This window comes from Cololabis saira, chromosome 11, assembly GCF_033807715.1.
Source record: "Cololabis saira isolate AMF1-May2022 chromosome 11, fColSai1.1, whole genome shotgun sequence".
NCBI classification, from domain to species: Eukaryota; Metazoa; Chordata; class Actinopteri; order Beloniformes; family Belonidae; genus Cololabis; species Cololabis saira.
In genome coordinates this window covers 12191204-12205273 of record NC_084597.1, presented here as the reverse complement: position 1 = coordinate 12205273, position 14070 = coordinate 12191204, and the positions used below count along the sequence as shown (strand labels likewise).

Genomic DNA, 14070 nt, shown 5'->3' with positions numbered 1-14070 from the left:
CATTTGAATATGATGATGAGTAAAAATATCCATGAGAAACCACTCATCCAAGCAAGGAAATGGCAAAAGCAAACAGAAAGAGAAAGAAAATTCTTCAATTATGGGATTGAGACTGTCAGAAGTTGAGACCAGGAAAAATCATTTATCTGGCGGTATTTCCTCCGATTTAAGTCATAAAAGAAAATAGTGTAGTGGTTGTGTTGGCCACATTGCATTATGGGTGTTGCTGTTCCTTACTCTATGTGTTGTGTTCACGACAGGCCTGTGGCTTTATCGTGTTCGTGTGTGTTCGGGTTTATGTGAGATGTATAGCTGTAGTGTAGCATTACAATCTTTGCCAATTTTTGTGTTTTAAAAATTGACAGATGAAGGGGAGGGGCAAAAATTGAGTCTCCTACCTCCCCTTACATATAACAAGTAATTGTGATCTTGCTCAAACTCAAGTATGTCCCTCAGCCCTGTACGTGAAGGGGTTAAGTATTATGCCTTTACTATCAGAAATGCAACAGTGCGAAGAGTGAGAGCAAAAAGAAAAAGAGAGAAAAAGCAGAGATATTACATATCCTCATTGTTGGACTTAAAAATATTGTGGTTGATGTGAAAATTGACATGAAAATGTAAAAAATAAATAAAACTACAGAAAAGAGTAGCTGCCGATTGGAGTGTTACATCCACATGGAGAAACTGGCGTCCATCATCAGAGAAACAGTTTCTGTAATTCTGCAGCACCTGCAGGCAATGCAATATAAGACTCCGAAAGTAAATGTTAAACAAAAATATTATTGCTTAATCACATCAATTCATACCAACCAAACTTTCAGTGTAATGTTAGATAATAATGTTAGATTAAATTAAAAAGAATACATTAGGGAACCAGTTCTTTGCTGCAAATTGAATTTTAATATTTTATCTGTTCAGCCACAGGGATGTTTTAAGGATCTGGATTTCATCACGATTAGTCGCCCCATCCAGCCATCAGCTCCCACTGAAAGGTTCTTGTTGCTCGCACCTAGAGAGTGGCTTTGTCCAGTTCAGAAGAGATCCAGAAGGATCCCATTGGTAACCTAAATCAGCTGATAATCCAGTCGTCATCCTGGACCAGCAGGTCAGCTGGGTATCTGAACATATGCTCCCTACAAACTCTTCAATGTCTTCTAGCTGTTCCAGATAGAGATGCACGATATTGAAATTATGACCGACATCCGATATTATCAGGGTCATATCTGTCAATACAGATTCCGATTCTTAATGTATTTGCATTTTTCCTAGTAGGCCTACTGAACATTATACACAGGACCACAATGGAAATAAGCCCGTCTGACCTAAGGCCTTGGCCCAAAATATTCAATCAATCAATACTCAGTTTCTAAGTGTCTGCTTTCACCGCTAGGTAGATTATAGCGGGGCTCTAGTTGTGAAACCATGATGGCGTAATCCTGCATCTTCCACTACTGAAAATGGTTGATTATCGAGTGCAATAAACTCCATCACTTTAGCGTTTAATGCCTTTACCTTTGGGTTGTCACAGCCGAATGGTTTTGCTTTTTTCAAGTAACTCCCCAACAGATGGCTGCGTGGAGGGAGTGGGGCGTTGGTTGGCGGTTGTTTTTTTCTGTTTCACTACCTTTCAAGTCATTGTACTTGTCAAGGTGCTTGCTCTTCAGGTGAGTCTTTAGATTTGTAGTATTAAATGATGATGGTTTGTTACCTCCTCGTGCTCCTTCACTCGAACAGTCATTACAAATGGCAACTCTTACATCTGTTTCACTGACTTTAAGATAATTCCACAGCAGAGACATTTTTCTTGCTTTCGCTCTTGTGTTAGTTTTCCTTCCTTGCATGTGAGTGCATCTATTTTCTGCTTTCATAGCATATTGAGCACACGGCTGCACACATTATTATTTTATCTGTGAAAATTATCTGTTTTTTTTTTTACATCAGTTTGATACCGATACAGCATTTTTTGGCCATTATCGTTGCCTTACTGATATGCTACCGATAATATTGTGCATCACTAGTTCCACAGCTTCCACAAATGCACAATTATTCATTTACAGGAAACACTTGTTACTGTCTAACCATGTCATTTTCAAACTGATCTCATGTGACTTGTTCTAATTAATATAATCCTCACTGTTTTCTCCTCAGTGACAGAGCTCATTTCATTACATGTGATGGACATCTGTGGATTTAGGTTGTGATCACTCTAAGGCATTATATATGTGAACAGATTTTGGTGTATGAAAACGGGTTTCACTGCTTTAGTTACTGTCAACTGACAACATTTGCATGGCAGTACACACAAATCTTTGTACATGAGGCCCCTGGTCTCTGCTGCATGTCGAGATTTTTTTTTCATCTCACCCAGCAGATCATCAAGCAAGTTGGTTGTTAAAAGATTTATATGCCTTAAGTAGGTGTGGCATTACTGTAGTTCCACAATAATAATAATAATAATGGCTTGGTTTTATATAGCGCCCTTCAAGGCGCCCAGAGCGCTTTACAGAGACCATTATTCATTCATACACATTTTCACTGGTGGTGGTAGCTACGTTTGTAGCAACAGCTGCCCTACAGATTGACGGAAGTTTGGCTGCCATATCGCGCTACTGCCGCCGCAATTTTGTGTTTTAATGCAGATATGAACTATAAACAATGATTTGTTTATAGTTCATATCTGCATTAAAACACAAAATTGTGTTACGATGAATGTGGTTTTAGTGTTTCAATGCAATAAAAAAAAAAAGAAGGTGAGCAGCATGACTCGTTTTTTGGTTTTTCAGCATTTGTACTCACCACTGTACTCTGACGTAATGGAAGATGCTATAGACCCTCTGTCCCAGTCTCGCTCCATGTTCCTGCTGGGTGCCCGACTCAGCATTGGGGACGACTCCATAGAGCACACAGACTCAGCCCTAAAGGACACCTCAGTAAATCAATCCGACAACTAACACCATACATACGATTCTCTTTTTTGTCAATTTAAATCCCCAAACTCTCACCTTGACTCTGCTTCTCCAGATATGACACTCTCTGTCTCGGTGGCTAAAGACAGCGTCGATCCTCGATGACAGAAATCAACTGAAAATAACCACAGAATTATTTTCTACCATTGTTGGTCTTGTTTAACACTTAATTAACTATGTTTTCATAACAAGCAGTGACCCTAAACTAATAATATTCAGCTTCAATAAAATCCCAGTTAACAACTCTGCCTGTAAAGCAGTTTCCTGGCAAATGGAAACCTGTAAAGCCGGGCATACACTGTGCGATATTTTAAAACGTATGAGACTGCCCCATCTCACACTGCACGACTAGATCGCGGAGTTCAAAAGTTCAGAGCCCACGATTTATGTTCTCACACTGTACGAGCCGATGCTCGGATGCGACCCGTCTGCTCACACTATACGATCATAATCCTCCCGTCGGACCTCTGTGTACTGGAACTCGAGGCCGGTTTTGGGGCAGGGGTAGGCTGTTCCAACCCAAACGTGCGTCCTGCCCACCTGATCAAAGGTTATGGGATCCTTTATTTTTTTATAATTATATATATATATATATATATATATATATATATATATATTTAAAAAATCCCAAAATATCTGTACCGTTTCTGATTGGGTGGGCACTGCGCATCATTTTTTGACACAACAAAGAACGCATACCGCAAAAGTTGTGTCTCGGCGGAGGGACCCGACGTCCCAGCAAAATGAGAAGAGAAAAAAGAGAAGTGTTCCGAACAGCAGACAGCGCACACACTAAAGGCTGATTTATGGTTCCGCGTTACACCAACGCAGAGCCTACGGCATAGGGTACGCGGCGACCCGCACCATACGTGGAAATGCGGTCTTTTTTTGCTATTAAAACATGATTTGTAATGTGAATTTGCAACACTTAAACTGCAAATAATAGTTTTTGACGTGACATCAGAGATTGCGCATGCTCTCTGTGAAAGGATGAGTCCAATCGGGTCGCAGCACGGCTTCAACTGTGCGATTCCTTCACGAGGAGCGACCAGGATTTCAAACATGCTTGATTTTCTTGCGACCTCACGATTTGTGATCGGGAGCTCGTCTTGAGGTGTTAATCTCTCGTCGTTACCCCACGTACACTGCACGACGCACGAGCAACGTTTGGGTCAAAATCGGGCCCGATCAAAAAAAAGTCGCACGACTGGAAAATCGGCTCAAAACGAGCCGATAATCGCACAGTGTATGCCGGGCTTTAGCCACCCTGAAAACGGACTACTCCAACTTATTTCAATTATCCATGATTGACTTTGAATGATTTTGTATTATTGTTTTTGCATTAACTGTTTCTATGAGCTGTATATGCATGATATTACATCATGCAGACCAGGTTAGAATGTCCACCCTGCAGCCTGTACACACCTAGAGTTAACTGAATAAAAAGATGAGTCTATGAGTTTACACATGTGGGTTCTGAAAAAAACAGTAAGGAAGGCAACACAAAACAAAAGACATAAATAAAAACACAACTCAGATACGAGGAATGCTCTTACGTGTGTTGGATCTTTTGGACAGGTTACTGGACTCTTTGCGGTGCAGTGATTTCGGCGTGTTCCTGCCGGGTGTAGTCCTGGTGCGAGGCTTAACCAGACCCTGCTCTTTCTTCAGGGCCTGCTGCTTCCTCCGCAGATATTCTTGTTTAATGAGCTCTCTGCGCGCCTTGTCTTCCTCCTTACGAACACGATCTTCCTCTGCCTTGCGCCTTGAACACATAGAGACATGTAAGACTTCTCTTCCGTAGCCTTGAACATGCTTCGCTCATATTAAAATACACCTTTAAATGGGAGAGAGTTTGTGTGAAAACGAACCGAGTCTCATCTCGTTTGAGCTCACTCTCTGCTTCTTGCTGCTGTTTGCGTAATCTTGCGTCTTTGGCCTTACGCTGTTGTTTGAGGAGGAAGGCAGCCCGGCGTTTTGCCATCTCATCTTCAGATTTCTCATCATCCTGGGAGATTTAAAACAAATAATAAAAATACTCTCCATATGTCATGTCATATGTCGCATCACAATTTACACACATAGGGCCCGATTTACAAGGTTTGCGTGTGTAAAAACGTGTGCAAACTTGACATCACCCGCAAACCAAAGTGCCAGCTGATCTACTAACAGCGTGCAAAGAGGACTGCGTCTCTCAAATGCGCAAAATAGCACACGCTGTTCATTTAGTACTTTTGCCCTGATGAATAATCAATATGGGGCGTACCCGCCAGAAATCGCTAAATACTGGGAGGGAAAGATGCAAATTGGTCCATTTACCACGCGCAATGAGATTTACCAAGCCTGAAAGTTTTTGCGTGGATTGTGATTGCGTCTGTATTTAATACGTTCGAAAGGAAGGTGCTAATCTCCACATGCAAAAGAAGAAATATTTCACTTGAATGTTAAATCGAGTATTATTCAGCAAAAGGTTGCCACAGGAGGCACATTAATTTTTTTATTTGTGATAATAAATAAATCACGTGTTTTCATGGAGAAAAAAGTGTTTCTTATTGTGCGCCTATACTTGTTCTGCAGTTGTCATACCCCGGTGTTATTCAGCAGTATTCAGCACCCCCGCCGTGAAAAGCACCCCCTCGTCTGACAAAAATGATATTCTCATTCCTTGTTCTGTTCATGTTCTGTTTAGCGTCCAGTTTTGTGTTAATGATTCATGTTTAAATGCGCTCATGGATTCGGGTAAAAAAAAAAAAAACGGGTAAATGGTTATTGATGTCATTAATTAATTACTATTAATTACTACATAATTATTACTGTGTTGTCTTCCATAATATTTGTAAATATATATAATATAAACTCCTAAGTATGTGTTTGTGTGAGTGTGTATATATAAATATATTGAAGTGTCAGTATGTTGTTTTTTTTCTTGGTCTACTTATCATTGAATATACGAGGGGGTGCTTTTCACGGCAGGGGTGCTGAATACGGCACAACAATTTGCCTCTTCCACTAATATCTCTATAACTCCAACTCGTCAAATTAAATTTTGCGCTTGCTACTATATCCTGCTTTCCATCCAGACTCTCCATGGCGCAAAGTTTGCGCCGCAAACCGTAAGACGCGCAACACCTCATTTAAATACTGCTGTTTGCACCTGTTATCAATTGCGCACGCAATCTTAGTTGATCACCCGCAAAACACACAACAACAACACGCACAAACTTTTTCAGTGCACACGCAATTTAGTACTCTTTATTTAGGATCTTAGTAAATCGGGCCCATAGGCATCATAAAATATAAACATTTGAAATCTACCTTGAAGAAGAAGCCTAATGCGTTGTTCTGGCCTTCAGCCATGGGGTCCATAATGTCTGTGTTTCCATCTTCTAGAGGATCCTTAAGCTCTGACAAGTCGACCTCCTTCAGGTGAGCCCTGCTCCTGCTATTCTCATCACCACAAACAACATCTGTGCCTGCGTCAGCAGAGCTTTCTTCCTCTTGCTCTGCATCCAGTGATGGTAGTTCACCTAATTCAATTCCTGGAGAGGGTGGCGTGCAGTCTCTGGATGGGATGCCGGACTTGACAGAGGGCGTTTTGCTGTTTTCTATACCCTGTTTCAGCTCTGACGCTCTGCTGCGTTGACTGGAGCTAAGCTTTGGTGGACGACGAGCTGGGACAGGGCTGCTGTCGCTGCAATCTACAAAATGAACTGTGAAAGATTTAGAGTCTGATGTAGAGGATCCGGTTTGTGTTGTATCGGGGGTTGTGCTTGAGCTTGTGCTTGGGTCTGTTTGTACGGGCTCTTCGCGTGAGACAGAGCACTGCCTCATCAGAAAATCTTGTTGCGAGGAGAGCTGCATCATCTGTCGCTGAATGGAGCTAATGGCTTTATTAAGTACATCGATGGAGCGTGAGCATTCATTCAAACCAATTTGAGGACCATTGTTCTGGGGCGAGGTCTTCCACCGATTGTCTCTATTCGCTGGCCCTCCCCCGGTTTGACCTTTCAGAGCATCAAGGCAGGAATCATCCCTGCACGACTGGGCCTTTGCCATCCTCCTGTCAGCCCCTGTTAGTCCAGAGGATTCCTGGGAGTGTTTCAGAGGTAAAGGAAGAGTGTCACTCTTCCCTCCACCCTTCCTATAAATGTTTGAGAATGCAGCTTTCTCAAGCTGCCTCGCTGATACAGTCTCCATCTTGTTCTTCTGATATTCTATTGCCCGCCTTTGTTCTTTCAGCTGCATGTGAAGCTGAAGCAGATCCGAAGGCGCAACTTGAGGACTAATCTTCATAGCTTTCCCCAGTACCGTGCTGGACTCCTTCCCCAGCCAGGAATGGGCGGTTTCAGAGCCATCGGGTGTGGTTTTTTGGGAGCTGCTTGTACTCGAGTATCCATCACGGAGGGCGAGTTTGAGGAGCTTTTTCTCTGCAAAGCTAATCATCTTGACACTAGCGCTGCCTGACACGCTACAGCCGCTCGCTGATGATACAGTACTAGGGCAAGGGCTGGAACGTCCACTCACATCTTCCTTGTCTTCCCACTCGCTCACATTTGAGTCCGCTTTAAGTTTGTCTGACTCCCCTTCCCCATCTCCAAAGGCAGTCATGACTCCCTTCTCTGAGCATTTTCCAAAGCTCTCTTTCTTCAGCTCCACCTCACCATCATCTTCCTCGTCTTCCTCAAGGTCTGCAATGTCGGAATCCGAGTCCTGACCTGCTTCGTGCATAGTACAGAATGAGCTGCGGTGGTCTTCTTCCTCTGACAAGTGAAGGAAAAAGCCAGGAGACGGTGTCTTGTCAGACTGAGAGTTGCCTTTTGACCCAGCGTTCAGCAGCCTGTGGGAGTAAGAGGCTGATTCTGCTGCAGGTGTGGGTGTGGGTGTAACTTTACTTTTGTTTGGATGAGCCACAGAAAATGTATTCTGTGAAGTGCCTAGGATATTAGTAGTGGATTTTTTAACAGCTGCAGCAGCTCTGCAGGAACTCTCCCCACTTTCCTCCTGCTTGTTTAGACTGATGCTCTTCTCCTTTGCTGGTTTTGGGACCGTAGGCATCAAAGGCTCCAGATAGTAGCTGTCTGCCAGGCAGTCCAAAGTGAAGCGACCCGGGTCAGGACCGGGAGTGCAAAAAGAGGTAGAACCCCGTGAGGATGACGTTGCATTCTGCACTTCAAACTCATCCGGCTCCATGTCACCCTCCGTTTGATGGAGAAGCGGGCTTTGAGCGCTGAGTCTGTGCTGAGGCAGACCTGACACCAGCATGTGTTTGGGAGTAATACACATGATGTTAGAGGCTAAGCTGTCTTTGCTAATGGAGCGAGCGAGGGGGATACTGTCTGCATCACTCTCTGAGGGAAAAAGCGGGGCATAGGACACTGACTGAGATAAACGCCTGGATGGAGTAATGGGAAAGAGAGAAAAAAGCTATGAGTTATGAGGTAAATACAATGAATCACAGATTGTTTTCTTTTGTAACGTACCCAACTGCTTCTTTATTACAGTGTATTCATCGATATCATGTGACGTCACACAGTACTCGCAGCGCCATCTTAAGGACCGACTTTCAGCATGCCGTCTATCTGTTGTGCCGTGGGATGCGACAATAATAAGTCTAAAAAAACGGGATTGACATTTTACCAGTGCTTTAAGTGGGCTGTGGGATATTGTGATATTTAAATGTTCTTCTATTTTCTTCCTGTCACTCGTGTTGAAAGCCGGTTGAAAGCGCTGTAGGAAACAGTCATGATGAGGAACGGCTGATCCAGTTAGTTGAAATGAGAAGTTATCTCTATGATTCCTCCTCATTTCACCACAAAAACCACAATAAAGTGGCAGAAATAAATAATATCCTATTATTATATAGGTCCCGGAACATCGGACGGGAGGGAGAGAAAAGGTCCTGTAAGTGGGGAAAAAAACAACATTTAATAACTGCGTCTGGTGACGCAATCAAACAGCAAACAGCGTGGAATGAGCGGCGTGTGGTGTTAAATGCAGCAAACATGTCAGCATGTCAGATCATTACTGAGATGTGGGGAAAAAGCAGAGGACACGAGAAATGATCCAGGCTGAGTTGGATTTGGGAAACGGCTTGGAGCTTCGCCGGTGTATGGAGAAAGATTGTGGACCAGGTAGATATATATGTCCGCAAACGACAAATCTGGCAGGTTTTTGGCAGACTGGAGTGGAGTCAGTAATTGATTAGATATTATATACGGATCGAAACCTAAAGTGTCAATTTTCTGTAGATACCGTTGCTGTTCTTCGGGAGTTAAGTGAGTTATTAGGTGAGACGTCATGTTGGCTGCGCGACGGAAAGGTCCTCGGTCGGTCCTCAAGATGGCGCTGACAACAAAAAATGTCACGTGACTGAAACCCATGAATACGTGTGTTATTAATCACAAGCTTACCTTGCCCTCCTATCTGGCCACGCCCAGATGTCGGTCGGTTCCCTTTTTGTCACAGTGTTTGACCTAGTTCTCAACTCTGTTAATGAGAGAAAAATGAATATTTTTTAATAAGGAGGTTGTACAGACTCACATCCGACACTTTAAAAACCCCATATTGTACATTTCTGTCTATATTGTTCATTTTCTGTTTATACATTTTATCTGTCATCTGTCATCCTACGTCACTTTTTGTAAAGATTCATATCCGGCACTTTTTAATCCTCATACTGTACATTTCTGTTTATTTCTGCTTATACATTTTACTTTATTCTATCTCTTATTTTATCTCCGTATACTTGTTTGCTTTTATATTTTTATTTTTACTTTTACTGTATTGCACCAATCACCACAACAAATTCCTTGTGTGTGTCAACAAACTTGGCAATAAACCCCCTTTCTGATTCTGATTCTGATTCTGATTCTGATCTGCAACTATTCAAAATAAATTTTCCTGTTGACTGATTTTGATCATGTAAATGTTGCAAAGGCAGTCTCAAGATTGAACAATTACCTGACAAATATACTGCTTAATAAGTATTAAGTTATTTTCATTCCACTGAGATGACTTAACACTCAATAATAAAACTTTTTTTTTTGTTTTAACGTGACATTCAAACAAGGAATTAAACACGGCCTAAAATAAATACAATGGCGTCAACATGAAGGATAAAAAATATCCCAAATGCTCTCACCTTCCCTCCCTCCCTTCCCCTTGATGGTTAGATCTAACTCAGAAGGAGATCTACAACTGTTGTATGTGTACTAAAGTAATATCTGTGTTCATTTTCCATTATCCCTGTCTTGCAAACACAACTCATTTGTTTGTCACTTGATGCTGTTGCCTTTTTTAGTGTAAACTGCTTTATCGGTGACTTAAGGCAAACAAACTACACCGAAACATAATGGATATTTGTCTGTATATTACCTGAAGGGCCCCCCTTTACAGGCTTCTTTTGTCTCGGGGGTGTAAAATAGTGAAGTGGGCTTGATGAAGTTGATCTAGTGCTGTAACAGAAGCACACATAGGTGTGGTTTAATTATACTGGGCTGTCTATAATACTATTAAAAAGAACAACAAAAAAAACATTATTGTGTGTGTATATGTCATAAAATTAATGAAATATAATTTTCCAAAGTTTGAAACTGATGTTTGGAATAGTGGCAGCTATAATATTAATCAATTAAGATGGTTGATTGATGAACTGTGAAAACAACACAGACAAAAGGAAAAAAGTTGATTTAAATCACACATAGGCTACAGGTTTTAATATTGGTGTTTTATCCCATAAGTAGACATGTATTATGACATTTCCTTTGATACAGTGTTCTGTGTTACTTTTTTACAAACATGCAAATGGACAAATGTGAACAAAACAAAACAAGATAAAAAAAGATAAATATCAAAAAGATAATATCAAAAGACCTTTTTAATGACTAATATGAAAACTCTGCAATCTTGAATATAAATGTAAACCTAAACTACTCTTGATACCTGAGGTCATGGCCTGGGCTCATGGTCAACATATCTGCGGAGTTTGATGAGGGGATGAAGTTCCGTTTGGCGACGTTGGAGATGGGTACATAGGAGCGAGACGTTTTAGGCTGCAGTAGCAATCCCACTGTAAAAATTGTAAAAAGGCAAATTACAGATATTCAAAAAAAAGTTTTAAAGCCTGCTTTTTATGTCTTTGAAACTGCACATTTAGAAGTAAAAGCAGTAGTGTTTTATACCATCTTTGACTCCATGAAAGTCTCTGGGCTGTACAAAGTCTGGCTTCACATTCTCAAACCACCAGAAAAGTTCAGCTACGAAGACCATTATATTAATCTACAAGAAACACAGAAGCAACAAAGTTAATCAAGTTAATGAAACTATATCGACAACGTGATTGTTGATATGGCATTGTAGACATTCTAGCAGCAAAACCAACACAATAGAAATCTATAAAAGAAGTCATGTGTGGATGTCCTTAAAACACATCCATAATCAGTAACATAAATTATATTAGCTAATATGGGAAAAAATAAACAATATTTTTTCACTTATGTAAAGTAGGAAACATCATAAAAGTGTATAATAGAAAATTAATTCTAAATGTTACAGGTTGGGTTTTTTTTTGTTTTTTAATAAACACAAATTAGGACTTTACTTTAAAATGACTAGTTTTCTGGACATGAAGTGTTTCTGAACTCACCGTTAATTCAGGTGGAGAGTACAGCAGGTCCTCATACTTCAGATAGAAACATCTGTTCAGGTATTTGTTAGAAAACTCTTTCAGCAGCTGGATGTTGTACAAACTATCTGCTAAGGAAAGGACCTCCTTCAGGCAGATATCTGTCAGAACAACAAAAGGGTTCAGTGTTATCGGGCTAATGCTGCAACATATAATACATAAGAAGCATGCAATGTTTTTTTTTTGTCCTTGTTGTTTTGGAAAAGTTTAAATTATTTCAGGTGGTAACATGACAACATTGTAACCACTTTGATATCGATATGCCACACTTTAAACTTGAGCTAGCAGGCAGATAGTTAAGGTACCAAATTTAAATATATCCTGGTCAGAACATACTTGTGGACCATCTCCTTGTTTATTATTTTGGTTTCAATATAAGATAATTACGACGGAGTATTAGGGCCAAACTAAGACAAAAAAAATTGGAAATTACGAGAATAAAGTCATAATATAATGAGAATAAAGTCGTAAAATTACGAGAATAAAGTCGTAATGTTGCGAGAATAAAGTCGTAATAGAATAAAGTCGTAATATTATGAGAATAAAGTCGTAATATTACGAGAATAAAGTCGTAATGTTGCGAGAATAAAGTCGTAATATTATGAGAATAAAGTCGTAACATTACGAGAATAAAGTCGTAATGTTGCGAGAATAAAGTCGTAATATTATGAGAATAAAGTCGTAACATTACGAGAATAAAGTCGTAATGTTGCGAGAATAAAGTCGTAATATTATGAGAATAAAGTCGTAAACTTACGAGAATAAAGTCGTAATATTATGAGAATATAATTCATGAGAACTCTAACAGGAAGAGCTTCTTCTCCCTGTGTTAAAATGAGGAATATTGAGCATCTTGTGAAGTTATATTTATATATTTATAATATATTACGACTTTATTCTCGTAATATTATGACTTTATTCTCGTAATTTTACGACTTTATTCTCGTAATTTTACGACTTTATTCTCATTACATTATGACTTTATTCTCGTAATTTCCTTTTTTTGTTTTTTTGTTTGGCCCTAATACTCCGTCGTAGATAATATATTTTTTTTAAAGAAAGAAGAAAAAAAATATAACAACAACCACAATAATGAATTAAAAAAAAAAAAACCTGCAGTGGATCTAGCCGTCTGTGTTACTGTACCTTCCAGTCTAACAATTTGTGGGCAATAGAAGTGGATCAAAGTCAGCAGAGCTTTGCCATCACAGGCATCCTCCGCCAGGTCTTCCAACAAGGGGAAGTGCTGAGCCGTGCAACCCAACAGATGATCTCTACGGTAACGCACCTTCAAAAAAAAGTGAGGGTTCAGGTTTACGTAATGACCACCCAATTATCGCATAAAACACTGAGTCACATGCTCACTTGTCCCAGACAAACGCAAGTAATCTCATTTTGTAAACCATCCACTGCCTCTCCTTAAAATACATGCCGTAGATCAGGTGTATCTAACTGATGTTTGGTGCGTCATGGCTTTTATCTGGTATCATGTTAGATCTGTTGGAGTTTAGTCTTTTAATAGAGTGTCTCATAAATTTGGCCTCTGATGTGGAACATCAATGTGTGTCCTTACCTGCACTGTGTTAATTTAGTGATTTGTGGATATGACAGGGAAAAACAATAACGATTAGAATGAACTGAAATGGTATATTACCACACGAGAGAGGTTCACAGGGTCCAATAAGCCAGCGGCCAGACCATGCAATAAATCAGGCTGGGGAGGGAAGAAACAAATGATGGGGAGGAAATTAATAATGAAATGAAGAAAGAATGGATCGATATAAAAAGGATGCTCCAAATATAGCGGTCGTGAAGTGTTACAAGTGTTTAATACTTATCTTCAACTCAGTGTGGATGTTTTAGAGGAGGCAGGTAATAGATGATGGAATTGAAAAAGGTTCAGAGTTTGGCCAAATGTGTAAATGAGCATGGAAACAAGCTTTATGCATGTGATGTTCCATCTTTTGCCACTAAGGGGCACTGTGTCATCTTCACCACCAACACACTTTTATATGTCAACATATAATATGATTGGTACTACATACCAAACATATATGTTGTGTACGGTAATATGTTCTTAACCTTTCATTCTTCATCCTTCTAAAGTCTACTTTTACCTCAGCTCAACACACACACAACACACACAACACACTTTACAACACAAACAACACACATACACTGGCACAGGAGATTTCAAGCATTTACACTTACAGGAACAAGCTTCCAGTACCATTTGGAGGGAGACTAGCATCCAAGAAGCACACAGGGAAGGTATTTCAGTTGGAAAGGGGATACAAACAGGAAGAGCAGCAGACAAGTCAAGGTTACAGATACAGATATCTCCTTCCAGAAAGGAGATAGATCTGATCCTATCTGATGTGGACAAAGGTTACACTGAAAAGCTTCAAGAATGACTCAAAA

At 40.3% G+C, this 14070-nt stretch overlaps 1 protein-coding gene across 1 annotated transcript in view; it reads right to left on the bottom strand.

Annotated features, from left to right (window-relative positions):
- Positions 1 to 14070, bottom strand: part of LOC133454971 (calmodulin-regulated spectrin-associated protein 1-B-like) — a 32401-nt gene that overhangs the window by 2636 nt on the left and 15695 nt on the right. The window contains exons 6-17 of the mRNA XM_061733737.1: positions 13861 to 13893; positions 12796 to 12937; positions 11611 to 11750; positions 11147 to 11243; positions 10908 to 11034; positions 10341 to 10420; positions 9377 to 9452; positions 6282 to 8358; positions 4838 to 4974; positions 4523 to 4731; positions 3003 to 3081; positions 2797 to 2915 (exon numbers count right to left, since the gene is read on the bottom strand). Of these exons, the coding sequence (XP_061589721.1) occupies positions 2797 to 2915; positions 3003 to 3081; positions 4523 to 4731; positions 4838 to 4974; positions 6282 to 8358; positions 9377 to 9452; positions 10341 to 10420; positions 10908 to 11034; positions 11147 to 11243; positions 11611 to 11750; positions 12796 to 12937; positions 13861 to 13893 (3316 nt within the window). The remainder of the gene's footprint in view (positions 1 to 2796; positions 2916 to 3002; positions 3082 to 4522; positions 4732 to 4837; positions 4975 to 6281; positions 8359 to 9376; positions 9453 to 10340; positions 10421 to 10907; positions 11035 to 11146; positions 11244 to 11610; positions 11751 to 12795; positions 12938 to 13860; positions 13894 to 14070) is intronic.